At 38.8% G+C, this 24,896-nt stretch overlaps 1 protein-coding gene across 2 annotated transcripts in view; it reads right to left on the bottom strand.

Annotated features, from left to right (window-relative positions):
- The window catches only part of Dhtkd1 (dehydrogenase E1 and transketolase domain containing 1), a 41,816-nt gene that overhangs the window by 14,744 nt on the left and 2,176 nt on the right, over positions 1–24,896 (bottom strand). For both annotated transcript variants that reach the window (XM_071599803.1, XM_027944885.3), the window contains exons 2-10: positions 17,590–17,745; positions 14,535–14,746; positions 13,260–13,454; positions 12,007–12,276; positions 7,971–8,142; positions 6,936–7,134; positions 3,938–4,250; positions 2,207–2,291; positions 497–636 (exon numbers count right to left, since the gene is read on the bottom strand). In XM_071599803.1, coding sequence (XP_071455904.1) covers positions 497–636; positions 2,207–2,291; positions 3,938–4,250; positions 6,936–7,134; positions 7,971–8,142; positions 12,007–12,276; positions 13,260–13,454; positions 14,535–14,746; positions 17,590–17,745 — 1,742 coding nt within the window. The remainder of the gene's footprint in view (positions 1–496; positions 637–2,206; positions 2,292–3,937; positions 4,251–6,935; positions 7,135–7,970; positions 8,143–12,006; positions 12,277–13,259; positions 13,455–14,534; positions 14,747–17,589; positions 17,746–24,896) is intronic.

Raw genomic sequence — 24,896 nt, 5'->3', positions numbered from 1 at the left:
TGTGGTGCTAAGGATCGAACCCAATGTCTCACACAGGCAAGTGCTCTGCCACTGAACTACAGCCTCAGCCCTTATATTGCCAATTTTGAATTGACAAAACACATATCCATTTGACATTTATGTGATTGTAGATAAGTAGCCAGAAGGAAATAGCTTTACTCTAGCCTTTTATTTCAAACGTACACACTACTTATCTACCCACTTAGTACTCCTTTATTTTAAAAAGTCTTGAATCCAAAGTTGCTGACATTTATTTTGGTTGCTTTAAGAATCATGTAACTATTATGGGTTGGAGCTATGGCTAAGTAGAGTGCTTGCCTAGCATGTGTGAGGCACTGGGTTCAATTCTCAGCACTTCATATAAATAAATAAAATGAAGGTCCACTACAACTAAACAATATTAAAAAAAAAACAGAAAGAAAGAAAGAAAAAAAAGGAATCCTGTAACTATAATAATTGGCACCTGAATTTTACAATAGATACCAGGATGTCCTACCTCCAGAAACCCCTTCTGATTAGGGTCCATATGGTTCAGAGGAATATAGGTATCATCGGTCTTCTGACAAACCACCATGGCATGCCTTTGACTGAAAGTTCCACGACCAACATCTTGGCCACTCAGTCGGACATTGAAACCTTAAGCAAGCAATCAAGAAAAAAAATAATTTTTTTTTAATCCAGATCTCCACGAATAACTTAAGCAGTAGTAATAAGGCATGGTGGCCCTGAATTCTTTCTCTCTCTTTCTTTTTTGAGACAGGGTCTTAACATGTTGCCCAGGCTGACCTTGAACTCCTGGCATCATGTAATTCTCCTGTCTCAGTCTCCTGAGTAGCCAGGATTACAGGCACACACCACATACCTGGCTGTCCAAATTCTTATACACTGGCTCATCTTAAAATTTTTCCTAAGGATAATAGATTATCCTTATTAAAACATTCCTGTTCTATAGTTAAAAGTCAAGGTAAAGTTGTATAAGAATGGAGAACTGTTAGTTGCCCTAGAAATTTTTTACTAGTGTATTTTAATTGTACAGGAAAATGGGTCTCATGGGTCTCATTGTGGCATATTTATACATGCAAATAACATACTTTCATCCTGTTCACCCCAGATTGTCTCCCTTTACATACCTCTTCCCCCATCTTCCTCCTCTTCTCAGCCTCCTCATTACTTTCATAATCACTCCCCCCCCACCAGATTCCACATGAATTAAAACATGTGATACTTGTCTTTCTAAATTTGACTTATTTTGCTTAATGTGATGATCTCCAGTTCCATCCATTTTCCTGCAATGAATGACAGGATTTTATTTCTTTTTTATGTCTTAACAATACCCTATTGTATATATACACCAGATTTTCTTTACCCTTTCATCTGTTGATGGACACATAGGCTGATTCTATTACTTGGCTATTGTGAATTTTGCCATGATAAACATGGGTTTGTAGGTACCTATATAATACGCTGACTTTAATTCCATTGGGTATATACATAGGAGTGGTACAGCTGGGTCATGTGGTAGTTTTGATTTTAGTTTTCTGAGGAGCCTCTGTACTGATTTCCATGGTGGCTGTACTAATTTACACCCCACCAAAGTGTATAAGGGTTCCTTTTCCCCTGCATCTTCATCAGAATTTAATAGTTTTTTGTATTCTTGATGATGATCATTCTGACTAGGGTGAGATGGACTCTCAATGTTGTTTTTCCTTGCATTTCCCTGATGGCTAGAGATGTTGGACATTTCTTCATATAATTTATGGCTATTCACACTTCTTTTAAGAGGTGTTGCTCTATAAGGGCTGGGGTTGTGGCTCAGAGGTAGAGCACTTGCTTACCATGTGTGAGGCACTGGGTTCGATCCTCAGCACCACATAAAAATAAAATAAAGATATTGTGTCCACCTATATAACTAAAAAATAAAATTTAAAAACAGAAGTGTTTTTAGAGAAAACTGTCTTTCCAATACATCTGACACTGACTCCTATATTTCTCAGTATACCGTTGTATTGTCTATGTTCTGGTGAAGGCTTTCAACATGACTTATACTACGATCAAGTAATATTGTCCAGTAGAATGTTTTAGAAACTTTCTGGTAGATAAAAATGATAGTAGATAGTTGTAATTCAGAAAATCACAGAGGTCACATGTAACAAATGTCATTTAAAGTATTCTCCACCACCTAAGAAACTAAACAGAAATGTCTTACCTTGAGCAAGTAAGGAGCCCAAAGCAAGGGTTTCTGCTGTGGCCCAGTCTAAATTTGTTCTGCTCATCACTTTCTCCATTCTGGACTGTAAAATTGAGGTGGAAGCAAAAGAAACTTTTAAGAGCCCATATTCTTTTTCACAAAGAATTTTAAAAAATTGATGCAAAAAAGATAAGTATAAAAAATATTGAGCCAGGTGTGGTTTCACATGACTGTAATCCCAGTGGTTTGGGAGGCTGAGGCAGGAAGATCACAAGTTCAAGGCCAGTCTCAGCAATTTAGTGAGACTCTCAAAATAAAAAAATAAAAAGGGCTGGGAATGTAACTCAGTGGTACAGCACCCTTGGATTCTGTTCCCAATACTGTCCCCTCCCCTCACACACACATACGCCAATACACACAACACAGTACAGAAGGACCTGTTTTTAATAACAACTATAATGGTTATTTTTAGCTTTTTTATTTTTATTTTCATTTTCATTTTTTTGTAGTGCTGGTGACTGAACCCAGGACCTTGCATATGCTAGGCAAGTACCCTGCCACTGAGCTACGCCCCCCAGCTACATACAGTTTGAAAAGGGGAAAACAAACATATACTTGGGATTAGTAGTTACCTCTGTGGGGGCACGAGGAGATGAAATCAGGGAGGGGTACATGGGAAACTTTATTTGTACTATACTGTTTTTTTTCCTTTTTTGGTATCAGAGATTGAACCTAGGAGTGCTCAATTATTGAACCACATCCCCAGTCCTTTTTATTTTTTATTCTGAGACAGGATCTCACTAAGCTCTTAGGGCCTCACTAAGTTGCTGAAGCTAGCTTTGTTTGAGCTTGCAATCCTCCTGCCTCAGCCTCCCAAGTTGCTGGGATTATAGGCATGTGCCACGGCACCCAGCATGATACCTTATTTCTTTTTTTTTTTTAAATATTTTATTTTATTTATTTATTTTTTAATATTTATTCTTTAGTTTTTCGGCAGACACAACATCTTTGTTTGTATGTGGTGCTGAGGATCGAACCCGGGCCGCACGCATGCCAGGCAAGCGCGCTACCGCTTGAGCCACATCCCCAGCCCATGATACCTTATTTCTTAAGGGGGATGGTGACACATAGTATGCTGGAATAGGTCTATACCTATAATAAAAACTCCAAGAACAAAGTTAGTGTTTTGAGATAATTGAGGGCAGAGTTCCTTCATGTGAGTTTAAAGATGAAGACCTTTAATTCTTCGCTTTCCTGGTTTTTAACAGTGAAAGTCCTATGTTCCAAAAAATTTATAAGTCCCAGACATACCAGGATGGTTTGTCATATTATAGTAAGCATAAGATGCTATATAAAACATTAGCATTTTAAAATATCTAAATGGTTATCTTTAGGGTATATGTATCAAATTTTGTTTCTTTTATTTAAGCTACCTAAAAGAATTAAAGTGCCTTCTGTTCACGGGCTAGAAAAACTAAAATAGATATTATTCACATTTTAAATAAACATGTATTCCATGTATATATAATGTATTAAATATGCACACATGCATAAATAAATAAACGGAGGGGAATAAAAAGAAAATCTGAGTTATTGGCTCTCAGCATCAAAACAACACTAGAATCAGTTCCTTAATAACACAATAAAATATTTGTCAAATGAATATCCAACTGAAAAGACCAGTGCAACATCAATTCCTTTGCCAAACAAAAATAAAAAGTAATAATGAGCTATTTCAAAGTTCCCCACCTGAACATACATCTTTAGAAGGTGACTGTGCATCTGCAGTTCCTTCGGCACCTCCACAGACTTTACGCCAATAAACTGCAGGAGGTCAAGGGGCATGCCTGTGTTCCAGGTGGTGATTCGAGCTTCAGGTTGAACCAGGCCCTGCCATTGGGCCTGCAGGTTAGTGGCAGGGGGGCTGTAGCGGGCCATGTTGGCTAAATGCTCATTTAACTTGGCATAGTAGGAGGCTTTTATTTCAGAGAGCTCCTCTTGGGTCATGAGTCCACGGGCAATAAGGTGCTCTGCATACGTGTCTGGGATGCTCTTTCGGGCTCTGTCCAAGAGAGAAGGGGAAGAAAGTCAATCTGATCTGCAAAAATCTAAGACAGAAGCAATCACTCTCAAAGGTAATATAGGATGTTATCACCATCAAAAGGCACTTAGGAAATGTTTTAAAACTAGTTAAAGTGGTGGCTATGCAACATTGTGAATGTACTAAATGTTCACTTTAAAATACTGAATTGTTCACTTTAAAATACTGGGGGAAATTTCATATTATGATTTTTACCTCAATAAGAAGTTACCAAAACAAAATAATTACATAAAACTTTAATTAATTAATTAAAGGCACTCCTGAGTAACAACCTCTTCCAAGCAAAGAAGAAAAAAAAAGATTCACCTTTATAAGCCTCTGTCTACATTCTGGTAAAAATAATTTGCAGTGTTTTTCCTACAAGTTGGTAAATTCTGGACAATTATTTACAAGACTGACCCACCTAATTATCCATTCAACACAGCCTTTATTTCAAAAAGTACTGAACTCAAAGTTACCAACATCAGTTTCAGATTGCATTAATGATCCTTTAACTATAACAATTAGCACCTGGTTGATTCATAACAATAATATCACAACAAAAATAATGCTATTCTGTTTGTATAATCCTTTAAGCTGTACAGTCTGTTTATATGTAATATCACATTTAATCCTGACAAGAGTAAGAGGTAGGCAGGATTGGTGTTTTACATGGGGCCTGAGGCACATGGAGTCCCGCAACTACTCAGTCCTGAGCTAACCCAGAACCCAGCTTTGTTCCTCTAGGAACAGAGCTCTTCTGCTATGTCCAGAAAGGCCTGTCAAATGTCACTGAGTTTGCTCCTTGGCTTTAATGTATGCCTACGCGGAAACAGGATGAAGGAGGAGTATCTAATTAATTTCTAGTATCTAGAAAAAGAAAATGCCAAAGAAACAGTTGGAATTAATTTTAATAATGTATTTTGGGGGCTGAGGCTGTGGCTCAGAGGTAGAGCACTCCTCTTGCATGTGTGAGGCTCTGGGTTTGATCCTCAGCACCACAAAAAAAGGTATTATTTCCACCTACAACTAAAAAAATTTTTTTTAAATAATAATAATATTTTTTCTTTAAACCAACATATAAAAAATACTGCCATTTCAATACCCAATCAATATAGAAAGCTTGAAAATACTTTGCTTTTCTATTTCACATGCTAAGTCTTTGAAATCTGGTGTGTTTGCTATACTCACAGCACATCTGCCTCAGGCCTGGCCACCTTCAAGTGCTCAATAATCATTTAATGGCTAGTGGCTTCTGTACTTGGACAGCACAAATCTGAGCCTTCATTAAAAACCCTTTGTGGGCTGGGCGTGGTGGCACATGCCTGTAATCCCAGCTAAACAGGAAGCTTAGGCAGAAGGATTGCAAGTTTGATTCCATCTTGGGCAACTTAGTCTCAAAATTAAAAATAAAGTTGGCTGGGGATGGAGCTCAGTGACAGAGCACTTTGCCTTGTATGTGGGAGGTCCTGGGTTCAATCTCCAGTATCACAGAAACAAACAAACAAAAAATGCTTTTGTTACTTCCTAGCTATGTGGCAGTCCTTTTCCTAATCCTTCCAATGCCACCCTCAGCTCAGGCATTAAGAGGCTCAGGCAAAGCTTTGCCTAAGTGCTCTGACCTCAGTCTTCCCAACTGCTAAGTGAGTTGTTAAGCTGCTGTTATGCTAGATTCATGGAACCCCAATAGACCTCCAGGAGCCAAATCCAATGCAATCACACAAGAGTCTTTATTGCAAGCTCGAGCCTGGCTCACAACCGTTCCCGACGCAGCGGTCCCAGGGAGTGAGTCCCAGTCCTTTGTTCAGGGAGATTTTATAGGTTTTGGGGGGATACTCTATGCGTCACAACATCACACAGCAAATCATTCCATACCGCGGGAAAATCAAACACCAACTCTTAACATTGATTAGCACATTCACTGGCGAGAACAAGTTGGGTAGGGGTGATTGGTTAGTACAAGAGGGGGGTTCGTTTGAACTGATTGGCCACGACGTGCTAAACTACATGGTTTCCCAACTTGTTATCAAACACCATAAACTACTTGGGGGTCATCTGGCATTCCAGGTATTTTCCCTGTCTCATGCTGATTGGAGGTTGCTAGGAGGGTTGCTATGGGTCCTCACCTAGCCTGACTGAGTCAGGGACACCTGGCTCCACAGATCTCTCCTGTTATTTACAGACAAACAACTCAGCAGGGTGGGAGTGCTCTGTGGGTTTTTCTAAGGACAAGGGTCACGACCCCTTCTTTAGGACAGACCTTGAAGTAGAAGCTGCTATTATTTATTTATTTTTTAAAAATGGAGTCACATCAGTTTCTCATTGCCTCTTCTCTATTCAATAAATAAATACATGGAATTTGAAAAATATGGGAAGCTGTCCTGAGACCCACAAGGCGACCATCCCAATTTGCCCAGGACTGTCGCAGTTCAGCACTGCAACTCTCATGTCATAAACAAACCAAGGAAGTTAGTTACCCTATCTGAGAGCATCTATTAAATATTACAGGGTTGGGGATATAACTCAGTGGTGAAGCACTTGCTAACATGTACAAGGCCCTGGGTTTGATCCCCAACGCTGCAAAATACTGACAATAACTATAACCACCATAACGACATAAGCACTGTAAGGTCAGGGGATATATTAAACAAAGGCTTATAGTTGCACCTGATGATTTTGTACATGGCCGGGTTGGTGAAGAAAGGCTCATCCAGCTCATTGTGGCCCCACTGCCGGTAGCACAACAAATCAACAATCACATCCTTGCGGAATTGGCGCTGATATTCAAAAGCCAGTCGTGTGGCCCGGACTACTTCCTCTGGCCTGTCTCCGTTGACGTGGATGATGGCACAGCCCACGAGCTTCCCTGAAGAAGGGGTGGCCGAGATGTAATCAGTTAACCTGGAATGACATTAGCACCCTGCCACCCTGGCCCCCTGAGTGACTGCCTACACGGGAAGACATACCAGGTCCTCAGAGGTAGCTAGGTTTGGTTGTTAATGGTTCAAACAAACCCTTAATTCATACAGGGCTTCCAACAGTTAACGTTATACCTGTTAATGTACGTCAAGTGTTAAATGCTTTCCAATACCTGGTATGCAATAGTTAACATTTGTTATTGTTGTTATTCTGTCATCTTTCTGCCTGAGAGAAAATGATCACTAAAGGATGCATCCTAGAAAAAGATTGCTTTTCTCCAAAGAGAAGTTCCAGAATGGATCCTCACTATTCCTATGAGATTAATCACAAAGAACTCACAAAGACAACCCCTAAAGGCATCCAGTCCAGGCCCTGGACATGAAAACAGAGCAGGTCCTACCATTTAACAGTTATTGTAACTAAGTGAAATAGGAGGGGATAATGAGATCCCTGCCCATCTCTTAAGACAGCTTATTTTCAGAAATTAACACAAGTCTTTTTCTTATTTCCTTAGATTTCAAGATCACACTCAGTGTTCAGTATGCAGCTCAGTGGTAGAGTGCTTGCCTAGTATGCACAAGGCCCTCAGTTCCAACCTCAGCACCACAAAACAAAAGAATAAATTAAATAAAGACTACATTCAGACTTTAGAGGAAATGTTAACTTGGCAACTGTTAGTGACTACTGTCCATATCTGATCCAAAATTAAAAACTGAATAACTATAAGTTTCTCTAGGAATTCCTTGTCTGACCCAGTAACAGCAGTTCTCCTGTGTTACATACCAATGTCACTACAGTATAAAGAAGACCTTCCTCTTTCGGCTGGAGTGGTGTAACCCAGTTGGTTATTGACAATCAAATGGATACTCCCACCAATTCTGAAATGTGGGAGATTAGAGAGCGTAAACGTTTCAAGAACAATCCCTTGACCACAGAAAGAAGCATCGCCGTGAACCTAAAACATGGGGCAGGGTGTGGGGAAAAAAGGAACATAAAGGATTAAGAAATTGAGGTTTTCAAATCAGAATAAATTATTAAAAATACTAACAGGAATAACAAACGACCACCCTCTCACTACTCCTCTGCCTTCCTAAAAATATGTAGGTTAAAGGATTTTCTAGAATGGTTAGGCTGACCTCAAAAACAACTTTCAAAGATGACTCGATGCATCTTTTTCCTCTACCTTGTATCACCACCTATACTCATCACTTCAGCAAACCTTCTAGAACATTCAGCAGTACCACAGAAGGAAGGCTTGTTGCAGCTGCAAAGAGAAAATCAGCTTTAGGAACTCTTGTATGAAAAGAGCCTGCAAACTGTAAGGAATAGTGCAAGCTTTGAACCCCTCCTCCCCCCAATCACCTTGTCCACCAAAGAGAGACTGCATCAAGTTTCCATCACTGATCCTGGATGCCACAACGAATATGAGAGTGAAGTGGCAGCAAAGACAAGGAGGTACAGGAGAAAAGCACACCACACATAAATGGAAAGAGGGTTTGAGGACAAAGCAGTATATTATTATAGGGGAATGCCTAAAATATGTTATTCTTCCAGAATATTCAAAGCCTGCTTGATTGGGCTATCATCACAAAACTTAGTAGACAAGGTGATAGAAAAAGGAGGTTTTGGGGGGTAGGGGATGGGGGGGAGAGGTTATTTTTACATTTAAAGCAAATAATAAAGAAATAGTAGATTTTAGAATATGAGCTCTGACTTTCTTTCTTTCTTCTTTTTTTTTTTTTTTTTTAATGCTTGGGATTGAGTCCAGGTATGCTTTACCACTGAGCTACAACCTCAGCCCTTTTTATCTCTGATTTTGAGAGAGAATCTTGCTAAGTTGCTTAGATCCTTGCTAAATTGCTGAGGCTAGCCTTAAACTTGTGATGCTCTTGTCTCAGCTTCCCAAGTCACTCCTGAGTAGCCTGGCTCTAAGGACTTCTCACTAAAAGATAATTATCAGAAATAGCCAAGTTTCTGAGCTAAATAAAATGATTCTCTATGCCCTAACATAATGTAACCATTGAACCTAAGTAACCAAACCAAATATGTAAAGCCAGAAGGTGCAAAGGTAGAATTTGAACTTAAGAATTCTTAATTTCAGAGTTTTTGTCTTTTCTTCACTATAGTACATTATAAAGTCCAATACTTAAGCAGGTGTGGTGGTGCACACCTATAATCCCAGGTACAGGAGGCTGAGGCAGAAGGATCACTAAATTTGAGGCCAGCCTCATCAACTTAGAGTCTGTCTCAAAAATAAAATGAAAAGGTTTGGGGATGTATCTCAGAGATAGAACATCCCTCGGTTCAATCCCCAGTACTGCAAAAATATTTTTAATATAAATAAAGTTCAATACTCAGTATACACAGGGTCAAGGGTTCTGATATCTGAGTATTCCTCCTCACCTTTAGGCCTCCTTGGCTATGACATCTTGTGGGACAATGTGGTAAAAAAGATCAGTACAATAAGAAATAGGGATGTTTGCCTCTTCTGTGCCTTTTCAGAAATGTTCAGCATTACTCAGGAAATAACAAGAGATAACATCTATTAACAAATTGCATCATTTTCTCATAATCCTAAGATTTTAGTGGTACTGGGGATTAAACCCACAGTCTTGCACATGGTAGGCAATCACTGATATACATCCTCAGCCCTTTTTATCTTGAGACTGGGTCTCACTAAGATGTCCAGACTGGCCCTGAACTTTCGATCTTCCTGCCTCTCAGGTCACTGGGATCACAGATGTGCATCACAGTGCCTGGCAATCTTCAGATTCTTGATGCTAAAGCATGTATATATCATTTGCTGATTTTATTTTCCTTCTTAAACCTAAAGAGACCACTGTGCTCTGCTGATAAAGTTTTGGAGGAGTAACTGTCCTCAGACATAAAAGCTGGGTAAGTTGAAAGCTTGTCAGTTAAATGCAAGGGGTGAGGATGGGCAATGGAAGGGGAGTCATGTTGAAACATGCAGAAGATCACAACTGAGAATCCATTTCCATCAGTTCCAACTCAAAGATAAAACAGAAGACAGCCGGGGGTGCAGTGGCGCACACCTATAATCCCAGCAGCCCGGAGGCTGAGACAGAAGGATTGCGAGTTCAAAGTCAGCCTCAGCAATGGCAAGGCGCTAAGCAACTCAGCAAGACCCTGCCTCTAAATAAAATACAAAATAGGGCTGGGGATGTGGCTCAGTGGTTGAGTGCCCCTGAGTTCAATCCCCAATACCCCTGCAAAAAAAAAACAGAAACAGAAGACAAAAGACAGAAAAAAGTAGTACTAGAAATCTCACCCACCATTGTTTTACAGGGTTCAAATTTAGAAGCCCCATATAATTCAGAATCATGTACTTGACAAGGAAAGACATAAGGACACAGCAGGGCAAAAGACTTGGGGAAGACCAAACAGACAAAGGAAGGCAGTTAGTATTATATCTCCTTCCTCCCTTCTTTCCTCCTCCCTCCCTCCCTTCCTTCCTTCCTTCCTTCCTGTAATAGGGATTGAACCCAGAGGCCCTGTACCACTGAACCACTGAGCTACACCCTCAACCCTTATATTTATCTATTTTTAAAATTTTGAGTCATGGTCTTGCTAAGTTGCTGAGGCTGGCCTGGAACTTCGCTATCCTCCTGCCTCAGCTTCTTGGATTGCTGGGATCATAGGTGTGCTCCATTGTGCCTGGCAAGGTCACATCATTTTAAAGAAATGGACATTTTCACCCCTTACTTCAGAAGTCAATCTTAAGATATACTCAATGCACTAGGTAAATATGAATGACTAAAATAGTTTAGAGATCAAGAATTAAGTCAAGTGAAAGGTAAAGAGAATATATGGCTAATGATTAGACAATTTCTATTTAGAAATACTATAACATAATCAAATCTAATTCTGTCTATTCCCAACAAGTTTTATTATTATTTGCAACAATTTTCAGGCCCATGAAAAATTAATATAAATAGGATAATGTGGCTGTTTCTGTACAGAACAGAATATTCTATGGCATTACACATGTATCTACTTCTGTGGAGTTTGAAGACTCCATCACTGATATTCAGAATTAATTTTCTCCCAGAAGTTAAAGGTTCATATGTAAATAAATGCTCATAGAAGAAAATATGACCCATAGACCAAATCTCTGAATGATATTTGTTGGGTTGCCAAAAATTGGGGGAGGGAATATATGAAGAAAGAGCCACAATAATAATTTTTGTTTGCCTTAAAGCCAAAGGCATTCATTTTATTTTTCTAGGTGCTGGGGATGCAAGGCAAATGCTCTATCTATATCTCTGAGATACACCCCAACCCTAAAGTTTTTTAAACAAACCAGCAAACAAAGTAAATTCACATACTTTAAAATATGTATATATATTTAGATGGATACAATATCTTTATTTTATATTTATGTGGTGCTGAGGATTGAACCCAGTGCCTCATGCATGGTAGGCGAGCTCTCTACCACTGAGCCACAAACCCAGCCCCAAATCCACATTCTTATATATTCCATATATGGTTATACGTAATTTCTCAGAGGGCCACACTTTCAGAGAAATGGTGACATATGTCCTTTTAGAAGGAGTAGCTCTGCCTGTGGATTGTCCCACAATCATATCAGGACAAGTGTAAGCCCCAGGTTAAAATCAGAAGCTCTGAGACTAGACTTCATATTTGCTATTACATTTTTAAAACTCCAGAATTTTCTTTTCCCAAATGTTATCTTAATTTCATTTGAATGTCTATAACCTCCTATAAGACCTATCAACCCAGACATTCCTTTTCTCTGTTTTTCCCAACTTTTGGCCTCACTTCCTGAAGCTACAGGTACCTGTAAGCAAATGACTTTGTCCCCAGGCTGAGCAGAACCATCCAGAGAGTAGTCTCCATCCTGTCGAGACTGCTGCCTGCCACGGGTTTTCCCAACAGCCACCGGGTTAACAGCTTCAAGGTGTGAGGGGTTAGGTAGCATTGTCACATGGAGGGGACGATGGGCACCAAAGTCCAGGTCCACAGAGGAGGTCAGGTGAGACAGGACATCTCCAGTGGCTGAGAAATTTTCTGGAAATTCACTCAAACCTTGCATTTTACGGAACATAAGCTATTATGAATAAACATACAAGAAGAAAGTGTCTTTTAACACAGTGGAGACTAAGGAAAAGGTGGTTAGCTTAAATAATCCAATAAAAATGTCATGTAAATGCTTTTCTAGTTATTATAAATATGAATCATTTAAAGACAGGCACAGAACCATTTGGAGGGCTTCAGAATCAAATGAAGTGCCAACATTTTAAGAGGGGACAAAATCACAGCAAAACAAAAACACACACAGGTGGTCTCTCTATTTTTGTTGCACAGGGCTGGGGATTAAACGCAGAGCCTGGTGTACGCTACACAAGTGCTCTACCACTGAGCTACACCCCCAGCCCTTGTGTGGTCTCTTGAAATAACAATGTGTTGTTAGTTTTAATACAACCTATTATCTATAAACTCTGCCAATAAATGGATCCATGACTTCTGATAAGCGAAAATTGTATAAAATTGCATAGAACTCTGTGTTTATTTGAATAATTGGCAAAAAATGAGAAAAGTATACTGAAAGAACAGAATTAAGCTCTATTTACATCATCCTTGAGGAAACATCAAACTTTGCAGAGAGAAGAAAGAATCCATACAGAGAAAATCAACTCAAATACTACTTCTGCCTGTCAACTTTTTTTTTTTTTTTTTGGTACCTGGGATTGAACCCCGGGGGTGCTTAACCATTGAGCCACAACCCCAGCACCAGCACTTCTTGTATTTTATTTAGAGATAGGATCTTACTGAGTTTAACTTAGAGTCTTGCTAAGTAACTGAAGCTGGCTTTGAACACTTGATCCTCCTGCCTCAGCCTCCCTAAGTGCTGGGATTACAGGTGTGTGCCACTGTGCCTGGCCTCTGCCTATCAACATTAACTTCACTAAGCTAGCTCCTGGTCCAACTGCTCATAACATAGCTGGCTTTCTACAGGTAATTCTTGACATTATTTTTCTTCTGTAACAGTTCATTCTACAGTGTTGGTGAGAAACATAGAAAGGAACTTACCTCTGGAGGTAATTGAAGAAGACCTGTCAATAAATTCAGCCTCCCTCTATGGGGCATCCCAATAATGACATCAGTTATCCCACTGAAGGCTGACATTTTCAGCAACTCATGAAAAAATCCCATCATGCTTTCAGCCCCTTCCCCTCCATATCGCTTCACGGTGGCAAACTTGGTGGCCAAAAAGTGGTCAAATTCCTATAGAACATCACACCAGACATATTAGCTTCTGAGAAATGACCTCTGCTCAGATGAAAGGCAGGGAAGTTTACATGTGTTGCAAAACTACCCCACATTCTCCCAGTGGCTGCAGCAGCACCCCTTTAATACTTATCTCAGGGAGACAGCAATCCAGGACAGTTCTGCCAAGGACCCTAGACCCAGTAGGGACTCGTAGAATTAACATACTCCAAGAAGAACCCCCTTAAGTATGTGTGTCCTTCCAGACTAGCGGCCAGGCCTTAGATCTTCATTGCCTCTCCCAGAACATTATCTTCCACAGAGGGCTCTATGACACTATTTAATTGAGGTCATACACTTCTCAACTATCCAAACTACTGGCAAGAGGCTGCTTGTCATCTTTTTTTTTTTTTTTATTTTTTAGTTATCGGCGGACACAACATCTTTGTTTTTGTTTGTATGTGGTGTTGAGGATCGAACCCGGGCCGCACACATGGCCAGGCGAACGCGCTACCACTTGAGCCACATCCCCAGCCCTGCTTGTCATCTTAACATGCCTTAGCTCTGTCATGGTCACAGCAGAAATTTGATCCCATACATTTATATCAAGAACCTCTTCCAGGGCTGGGGTTGTAGCTCAGCGGTAAGAGCATTCACCTAGCAAGTGAGAGGCCCTGGGTTCAATCCTCAGCACCACATAAAAATAAGTAAATAAAATAAAGGCACTGTGTCCAGCTACACCTAAAAAATAAATATTAAAAAAAAAAAAGAACCTCTTCCATACATAGTCTTTTGATCACTTCAGGAAAAAAAAGAAAAGTAAAATCTTAAGTCTTTTGTCATCTTTTATGGTGTAAGTAGACAAATAGATAAAAGTACTTTGAAGAAAAGCAACAGCTCAAATGTCTGGCGGTCTACTTCTTTTTCTACTTAGAATAAAAGTGGTGTGTGTTATATCGTCCCTTGGGTTGAACCAATGGGGGGCAACTATGGATGAGTTCAGAGAGTTCATGCTTTAAATTCCTCTCTTCCGTAGTTATCTATCTTGTTAGGAAATGAGCTGACCTTTTCCATTGATATTATCTGCTTCTTTTATACCTGAGACTCTAGCATTAATTTTGACAAATGTTTTCGCTCTTCTGTGGTAAATGTCTCCTTCTTCAGCTCCTCGAACCGCCTGGCAAACCAGTCTTTCTCCTCCTGGCTCTGAAGTTGGGCGGTTTCAATAGAAATTGGCCCACAGTAGATTTCGTTGAGATAGGCTAATACTTCCTCAAGAGAGGCCTTTTCCTTCCCCATGTTCAATAGTCCTAGGAAATAGAATCAGAAGGGTCATTTCAAAGAACACTCAACCATGCAGTAAATTAGTGCTGGAACATACTTATTTCAATTCAGAGCACTTCATATTAATAACTTGAGTCATTATCAATGCTTCTTTTTTCTTTTTCCTTTCTTTCTTTCTTCCTTCTTTTCTCCCTCCCTTCCTTCTTTCCTTCCTTCCTTCCTGTCCTTTTTTTTCTTTGTGGCGCTGCATTATTGATTCCAGGGCCTCATACATGCTAGGTAAGTCCTCTTACCACCAAGCTGCATCTCTATTTCTACTTAAATTTTTCTAAAGGCAAAATTAAGGGAGAAAACAACAACAAAACAACAATTTTTCTTCATAAGAATAAAACCATGCTACTTTTTGCCAAATTTTGATTCAATAGCAATTTCAAATTAAAATTTAAAATCTGTGGGCCTGGAAGTAGCTCAGTGATAAAGCTCTTGCCTAGCATGTATAAGGCCCTGGGGTCAATCCCCAGAATACTACTACTGCTACTACTACTACTACTAATAATAATAAACTTGAAACCTACTTTTCATCTGCTTTATAGCTACAAATCGTATGTCCCGTCTTTTTCTGAAATATCTAATAAAACATTCATCTTATTAATGTCTATAAAGCAATACCTATTACTGAGTAAATGGTCTTGATGTGAAGTAAAGCACCAATTAATATTAACAGGAAAGCAATGTTTTAAGGTAAAAGGAAATTGATGTGGGGGCTGGGATTGTGGCTCAGCGGTAGAGCGCTCGTCTAGCACATGTGAGGCCCTGGGTTCAATCCTCAGCACCACATAAAAATAAATAAAATAAAATAAAGGTATTGTTTCCAACTACTTCCAAAAAAAAAAAAAAAGTTTTTTTTTTTTTAAAGGAAACTGTTGTGATATCCCTGAATGTCAGTCAAAGAAAAGGGAAATTTGCACATGGCATTAGCTCATCACCATATCAGTTATCAGTTACTTGCTTAATCTTGCAAAAAAGGTTTAATAAACCAGTATTTATTTTATGTTGTTAATGGTTTCTTAGAATAAACTTTAAATGTTTGATATTGATTATTTAACCTATAAAAATTACTTTGATGAGGCTGGGGCAGGAGAATAGAGTTCAAAGCCAGCCTCAGCAAAAGCAAGGCACTAAGCAACTTAGTGAGATCCTGTCTTTAAATAAAATACAAAACAGGGCTGGGGATGCGGCTCCGTGGTAGAGTGCCACAGAGTTCAATCCCTGGTACCAAAAAAAAAAAAAAAAAATTGCTTTGATGATGCATAACTTCTCTTTGCTTCACATTTTAGTTCATAAAACGGGGATAATCAAGGTACTTCAGGGGGTAGTTGTGATGATGAAATGAGGTAAAAATCCCAAAGTCCATGAAAGGATGAAAGAATACACAAAATGTGTTACAGCTGCACAATGGAATGTTAGTCAGCCAATCAAAGAATGAAAGTATTGATTACAACATGATTAACTTTGAAAACATATGAAAAGCAAAAGAAGCCACACAGTTTACAATTTCATTTATATGAAACATAGATCTAAGGGGCTGGGGTTATGGCTCAGCGGTAGAGCACTCGCCTACCATGTGGGAGGCCCTGGGTTCAATCCTCAGCACCACATAAAAATAAATAAAGCTATAAAAAAATGTAGATCTAAGACACAGAAAGTAGATTAATGGTAGCCAGGGATTGGGGACATGGCAGAATAGAGAGTGATTCTTTAACGGGTACAGAGTTTCCTTTTGGATAATGTAAATGTTCTGGAAATAGATTGTTGGCTACACATTATTAACTTTAAAAAATAAAATGTGGTGGGCTGGAGTTGTGGCTCAGCGGTAGAGCGCTCGTCTAGCACGTGTGAGGCCCTGGGTTCAATCCTCAGCACCACATGAGAATAAAATAAAGGTGTTGAGTCCAACTACAACTAAAATAAAATATTATAAATAAATAAAATGTGGGCTGGGGATGTAGTTCAGTGGTTCAGAGTTTGCCTGAAAAGCATGAGGCCCAGGGTTCCATCCCCAGCACCATAAAAATATTTTAGAAAATAACATGAGAGAGATGGCTGGGGTTGTGGCTCAGTGGTAGAGCATTTGCCTCACATGCATGAGGCACTGGGTTCGATCTTCAGCACCACATAAAAATAAATATATAAAATAAAGATATTGTGTCCACCTACAACTAAAAAAAAAAAAAATTGAAGAAAAAAGAAAGAAAGAAAATAACATGAGAGAAAACCCCAAATCATGATTGTATTCCAGACCCCTCCCCAACCTTTTTAAGTTCCCTGGTTAGGAAAGAAAACAGGGTGAAAGGGTACAGACTTTAGAATGGAAGCAGACCTGCGTTTTCTTTCCTTTTCTAAATGCAAGTCCTTCTAAATTTTAAAAAATTCCTTCAGGCCACACTCACTTCAATGTCAGTACTCTTACATATACATATCATCCTCTGCCACTTGGCAGTTACAAATTACTTAAATTCCCTGAGTCTGTTTCCCCATTTGTGCAATGAAGATATCAATAACTACTTTTAGAAGTGGTTGTAAACTACTTTTAGAAGTGGTTGTAAAAATGAATTGACAAAAATATCTATCTAAAGTATCTGGTATTTAAACAAGAGTTTGATGTTTTTGAACATCGAGGAAAGAAGCCCCTCAGAAGACCACTCTTAGTGTATCAAGACTGATCCTCCCAGAGAACTGAAGATGCCTCCTTCTCTCCTCACTAGGTGGAAGCCTCAGCTTCAGTGGGTGCACAGGTTCTTTAAGAAAAGAGCAAGGAGCTACACTTCTAGTGGGTAGCTCTCCTTTCCCTCCACAGGGATCATCTTACCTGCAGTATTGAAGGGCCCTTGCAGGGTCTGCACCAGGGCTTGGATTTCAGGCACAGTGTCCAGCAGGGCTTGTCCAGTGAAGAGGGGGTTGATTTTGGCAGCTTTATGACCATGCTCACAATATACTGCCACCAACCTGGCAAGGCCGTGATCAACTAAATCAGGGGAGAACAAAACAAACCAGTGAGATGCCCACAAACTAGAAAAAAAAAAGTCTTTCAAAGATTATGTTGAAGTTTTAGACAATTTTTAAAATTTTTAGTTATCGATGGATGAAATTTTTTTTTAAAATTTTTTAATGTGGTGCTGAGAATTGAACCCAGTTCCTCACATGTACTAGGCAAGTGCTCTACCACTGAGCTATAGCTCCAGTTCCAGCCTTAGACATTTTTGACACTGCTCCTACCTACCACATCTGCCATCATCTTTCAAGATTAAAGATTATTAGAATCCAGGCAAACATGCTTATTTCCTTGTTTATCTCAGGATAGACTGGGGAGGGGGGTGAGGTGGTGGTGGTGGTAATAGAACTCCGAAAACACATTTGTGAAAACAATTATACATATACATAATTATTAGAAAGGAACACACCAAATTAAAAACAAATATTAAAATGCTGAGATTACAGAGAGTCCTCTTTGTCTCCTAGTTGTTCGAGATATTTTTAGACCTTATTTTTTTTAATATTTATTTTTTAGTTTTAGGTAGACACAATATCTTTATTTTATTTTTATGTGGTGCTGAGAATCGAACCCAGTGCCTCACGCATGTTAGGCGAGCACGCTACCACTTGAGCCACATCCCCAGCCCTAGACCTTATTTTTTACATTAAAAAACTACAGATAGGTCAAACTATAAAATAGTTCCTTATTTCCTTTTTTTCACTTTTCCTGTTTTTTTTTTTAGACAGGATCTCACTAAATTGCCCAGGTTGGCCTCAATTGTGATCCTCCTGCTTCCATCTCCTGAGTAGTTGGAATTACAAGACTTCACCCCCATGGCTGGCTACATTTTCTTATTTCTTTAAGATCCCAGGTACATGGTTATTTTATAAAACTGTAGATTAGGAAAAGACCTAAATTATCTTGTCACTCACATAATGGGGAAAAAAAACCCTTTCATAAAGCAGTAGATTAGTGATTGGCCTTTTCCTAAATGGGGGTCATCTTTCAATGAATTAAACTCTGAGACTATTTTAAATTGAGGACAAAAGCCATTTTTCTTTCTTTTTCTACATGTAAGTCCTTCGTGTCCACATTGAATCTTCGGTTGAAGTATTCTTACCTACACAGAACACAAACCCCTAAAGATCAACAGATCAATGGAAGGCATACTTTTTTTTTTAATATTTTATTTTATTTTCGGACCCCCCTCCAATTGCTACCATCTTTCAAAATTTCAAATGTCTATTTTATGAATAAGTACTGACATGGAATGATTTAGAACCACTTATGCCCTTGAGTTTGGTTTCTATATACTGTCAAAATGTACCTCTTCGCTTATCACAGGTGTAGTGAGTGACGAAAGAACAGGGATGTATTGAATATGTATAGGAGATGCTCACATCTATATGCAGTTATGTGGATCTATATTATGTCAACATTCCCAGAGTTAGCTCTGAATGACTCCCTTCCTGAATCTTAGTTGTTCAACACGTCCTTCAGTTGGAGGAGATATCCTTATATTTTTCAAATAAGTCCATCTCTATTTAAGATAGCCAGAGTTAGTTTGTGAACAAAGTGAATTTAGCTGATTAATTTTTTTTTAATTATGGTAATATCATCTATCTATATCAGTTTTTTTTTTTTCTCTGCTTTAAGCAAACGTGGTGTTAGGAGACACTGAATACTATTCTGTTTCGAGGAAGCAAAATACTTATATTAGCCAGCATGAAGCAGTTCAAACTCAAGGTAGCCAGTCACGGAGGCTACCTGTAATCCCAGCTAGTCAGGATGCCAAGGTAGGAGGATCAAAGTTCCAGGCCACCCTGGATAACTTAGTGAGACCCTCTCTCAAACTAAAAATTTAAAGAAAGAACCGGGGATAGATCTCAGTGACAGAGGGCTTGTCTACCAAGCATGAGGCCCTGGGTTCAATCCCCAGTACCAATAAATAAATAAATAAGTCGATGTACCTCTTTTTCAACATCTGCTCATAAACAGCTGCCCCAAAACAATCTAGACCATATCTACAGTTCCATTTCACTTAAGGCAGAATATGCTTAAAGCAGGTGGAAGTTGAACATCCATAAACACTTTAAAGACTTCCAAGAATGGTAATTTGGTAAATGGAGACTTGTAGAACTCTATTATGGCTGCCTCCAACTTCACCTCAGGAATCACATTAAAAGCCAAACAACTTTGTACCAGAACACTATATTCTGAAAAGTAAACCCAGACCAGTTTATATAACACCTTCCAGTCCCACCTCAAAAACAGTAGCCTTACAAAGTAAATTTATTTCACCAGATATTTTTCTTACAAAACAAAGAAACTTGAAGTAAAAAGTTTGCTCTGGTTCCTTCAGCTTTATTTTTTCTAATCCTTTCTTAAATAATCTGTAAGATAGATAAGTAAGGGTCATAAATTTTTAATACATTATAGAAACCATTTAATAAGTACTTATTTTGTGAGTGAGTGTGTGTGTGTGTGTGTGTGTGGTGCATGTGTTTGGTACTGGGAATTAAATCCAGGGGGTACTCTAAACACTTAGTGACATTCCCAGACCATTTTTTAATTTTTTAAATTTTGAGACAGTCTTCTTATTGCCCAGGCTGGCCTTGAACTTGTGATCCTCCTGCTCAGCCTCCCAGGTTTCTGGGATTGTAGATGGACAGCCGCCACCCCTAGCTGAATACTAACTTTTGCTATACACTTGGCTGGATTTTTTTTTTTTATACACATTATTTTACCTAATCCTTGTAATGACTCTGAAATAGGTGACTTTATCCTCATAAGGGTAAACAGAGGCCCAAAGAGGCTAAGTGACTTGCAAAAAGTGACACAGGTTATAAAGAAGCTGGAATTTGAACTCTAATGTGTTTGACTTCAATCCAGTGTTTCATCCATCAAAATACAATAAAAGTTTAAAAGGAAAGTCCTGATGCTATAGTTAAAAGAATGACAGAAAGAGATGTCATTAAGACTTTTTTAAAGTATAAGGGCTAACATCTTTAGATTTTCTCAGTCTGTATTTATGTTCTTAAATTTTCCTTATTTTTAAAAATTTAGATTTTCTTCAAACTTTCTCCTATGACTCCAGTAAAGGTTCCTGCTATTTCCAACATGGAACATCCCTACAACCTCACTTCAACTATCAATGCTCAAAGCCAGTAATCACTAAGTAGTTTGGAATCTGATGGCCTCCATCTCCTGATGGTCTATAAATTCTGCAATTTTAAAAAATAATGGAAAAATAAAAAATAAAGATGTTGTGTCCACCAAAAACTAACAAAAAAAAAAAAAAAAAAAAAAGGGCTGGGGATGTAGCTCAAGCGATAGCACCCTCGCCTGGCATGCGCGGGGCGCTGGGTTCGATCCTCAGCACCACATAAAAATAAAAAATAAAGATGTTGTGTCCACTGAAAACTAACAAATAAATATTAAAAAAATAAATAAATAATGGAGGTGCCAAATTCACTTTGATGAAATCTGTACCAATGAATCACCACCCCAAACCCACCTCTAGTTTAAGTTCAATTTTTGATAAATAAATTCAAGTTTAATGCACAAGACTCTGGGTTCAATCCCACCACCAAAATTTTAAAGACCAAATAAATAGTTCAGGTTTACTTGGAAACTTGAATTTTTTAAAGGCTGAAGTACAAGCTGTTACTAACAGCAAGCTACAAAAACACTCGTCATGGTTCAAACTTTAACTACTGAAACCACTGCCATCCAAAAGTTAACTAAAAGCAAACTCAGTATTTTTAAAAGGAAAAGGGAAATCTTAGTGAATAATGTGGTCATCCTAGATAGGCACTGATGTTAGCCAAGATAAACATGAAGAAAGAAGACCGATGAAGTGCAAAGAAAACTAGGGAAACTCCCTAAGCTTGGCTGTCCTCCTCCTACTTCACTGTGTCAGTTTTGATGTGTCCATGTCCAGTAGGGTTTGTCCTTTAATTTCCTTTGCCCATACCAAAATAACTACATACAAGACCCATCACGCTAACTCCAACCACTCCTTTCAACCAAGATGGTACCTTTCCTGAAAATTAGTGGGCATTGTAAAAAATAGGACAGCCACTCAAATGGTGTCCTTGGCCCCATCACCCTCCACCTCCTCTTTTTTTGGACTGGAGTTTGACCCCAGCAGTGCTTTATCACTGAGCTACAACCACAGCCCTTTCTATTTTTTATTTAGAGACAGGATCTCCCTGAGTTGATAGGCTGGCCTCAAACTTGCTATCCTCCTGTCTCAGCCTCTGAGTCCCTGGGATTATAGGCATATGCCACCCCCCTACCCATTCTCCACCCCAGTGATCAGTCTCCTATCCCAATTAAAAGAATTAAGCAAAAGCACATAGTTATACAGCCTTTAAGAGAAAAATCCATCAGCAAAGAGCATAATAATAATGTATCACCCAGTATATAAAGAACTTCCATCCTATTATGGTTATACATAGAAAATTCAAATGTACTAAATGTCACAAATGAATTGCATATATAGAAACCCATTTATATTTCTTTATTATTATTATTATTATTATTATTATTATTATTTAGTTGTTGATAAACCTTTATTTATTTATTTATTTAATTTATATGTGGTGCTGAAAATCAAACCAGTGCCTCACACGTGCTAGGCAAGTGCGCTACTGCTGAGCCCCACCCCCAGCCCCACTTCTATTTCTTAGTAAGAAATATGAGGTCAAGATGGAGCTACTTAATCAGCAAGCAGAGATGGAGGGAAATTCAGTTCCGCTAAAAGAGGAAAGGGATTCTGTGGTCTCGGGAATTACAATGCAGAGCATGGCAATATTAAAAAACATGGGACTTAGGAGAGATCTTTCTCAGGCTGAGAGTGCAGCATGGTAGATCACTTGCCTGGCATGTACAAGGTCACGAGTTTAATCTCCAACATGGGAAAACATTTCAAGTAAAAACAGAAGATGTGGTTCTGGTGAGGCTTTCTTAAGTAGACTCAACCCTTCTTCAGCTATAGTACCTTCTAGAAGCAACTTCTCCTTATAGAAAAATAAAGGGTGCTGCCTTAACACCCTACAGCCTAGTATTCAGATGGTTACAAGGTAAAATTTAGAGTGCACCATTGAATTTAGGGCACAGAAGTAAAAAATAAACGACTAGACATTTTAGGCTTAATAACTGTCTAGAGGAGGTCTTTGACTGTGGCACCTGGCTCATGGAAAGAAAGACTGCAGATTTTGTAAGTTTATAAAAAAAATTGTACTGCCAAGAAATCCCAACTCTGACCCAAACACACACACACACACACACACACACACACACACACACACACCTGCAATTGATGACCCTCTAAGGTAACTCTCAAGTTCCCAATTTTATCAAAAACAAAGTAGGCTATGGAAGGATGGGGCAGCTCTGAAGGAGTGCATAGTCTCCAGAGCCTACATCAGTTTTAAGCACAGAAGATAACAAGGAGAAGCCCATGAGACAAAGCCATGGAATGAACAAAACCAAATAGACTAGTGAACTTAATACATAACCACATGAAGCAGCTCTTATCATTTGCCTGCCCCAATAGGAATTGGTAACTGGCTTGAACCAGTGACTGCGGTAGATTCCTCATTCTCTTTTAATATGTCTAAGAAGGTTTTTTGTTTTTTTTTTTTTGGGGGGGGGATAATAAATGTGTATCTATGGAGTAGGTGGTAGTTCATAAAATTCCAGACTCTGTGGAGCCACAGTCATCCCTGACAGAGAAAAAACTACACATTCTCCAAAGATAATGACTTTGAGCATGATTAAGAGGAGAAAAGAGGTCTGGGATTGTGGTTCAGTATTAGAGCATGAGGCACTGGGTTTCCTAGCACGCGTGAGGCAAATGTACTAAATGAATTGCATATATAGAAGCCCATTCCTATTTCTTCTTTTTTTTTAGTTATTGAAATAAAGATATTGTGTCCACCTACAACTAAAAAATAAATATTAAAAAAAGAGGAGAAAGGAAATGAACATGTGCATATACAGAAAGAAAAGCTTAGAATATTTCAGTGGCTAGAGGTGTGGTGGCCATTCCTAGCAGTTTTTCAATCTATTTTCTTCTTCATTCAGGGTAATTCTTGCCTGGTATATGGCTGCTCTGAATAAAGCCCTGCTTCACAATGTTCTTTGCAGACATGTGTAGATAGCAACTAAGTTCTGGTCAATGGGGTGTTATTGAAGTCATATAAGCAACTCTCCTCTCCCCTTTCTCCCTCACAGCCTACTAGGGAATGATAATCTACAAAAAGAATGCTGACAAAATAACTTTCTGAAACAGAAAGAATTAAGACTGTCATAGGGCTGGGGATGTGGCTCAAGCGGTAGAGCGCTCGCCTGGCATGCGTGCGGCCCGGGTTCGATCCTCAGCACCACATACAAAGATGTTGTGTCCGCTGAAAACTAAAAAATAAATATTAAAAAATTCTCTCTCTCTCACTCTCTTTAAAAAAAAAAAAAAAAGACTGTCATAGACCTATATGCAATGGTTAGTTTTGAAAAGTTATTCCATTTTTTAAAGTTTTATTCTAAGTATTTTTAAAAAATAAAGAAAATGAAAATAAAGTTATTACCCTTAGCAAAACAGTATTTAAGCCAAATCCTGTAACTGTACCACAAACAATTGTTTCCAGGATTGATTTTAGTCTTCCCTCTCAGTACAACACATCATGATACCCCTAACCTGCAGTTCTAATTCAGTACTGGACTTTCAGATTTCACCAAGCATGTCACAAGAGGGCCAGTTCTCTACTAGTGAGGGAATGGGAAGCAATTTGGTGATAATGGACGAGGGAGGGGGTTATGCATAAAATCAATATTTTTCAAACCACACCAGCCCAAAGCTCCCCAGATGATTCTGATAGTCTTCCAACTGAGAACAACTGGATTAGGTTTCTACAAGGAAAGCTTAATTCTCAGCTGCCAAGTTCTTTATAGAAATGAAATAGAAATTGCTGTCATGAAGAAAAATCCTCAAAGGAGATCACAATAGCTGTGCGTGACACACACTAACATGACTTCAAATGAAAAAGGTATTGTCAAACTTATCTTGCATATCCATCCCCATAACTAGAACTGTGTTGGCTAAGGATGGCCATAGATCTCCTGCTAGAGAATCATGT

This window comes from Marmota flaviventris, chromosome 12, assembly GCF_047511675.1.
Source record: "Marmota flaviventris isolate mMarFla1 chromosome 12, mMarFla1.hap1, whole genome shotgun sequence".
NCBI lineage: Eukaryota > Metazoa > Chordata > Mammalia > Rodentia > Sciuridae > Marmota > Marmota flaviventris.
Note: the sequence above shows the minus strand (reverse complement) of the source record. Positions and strands in the feature narration are given on the sequence as shown.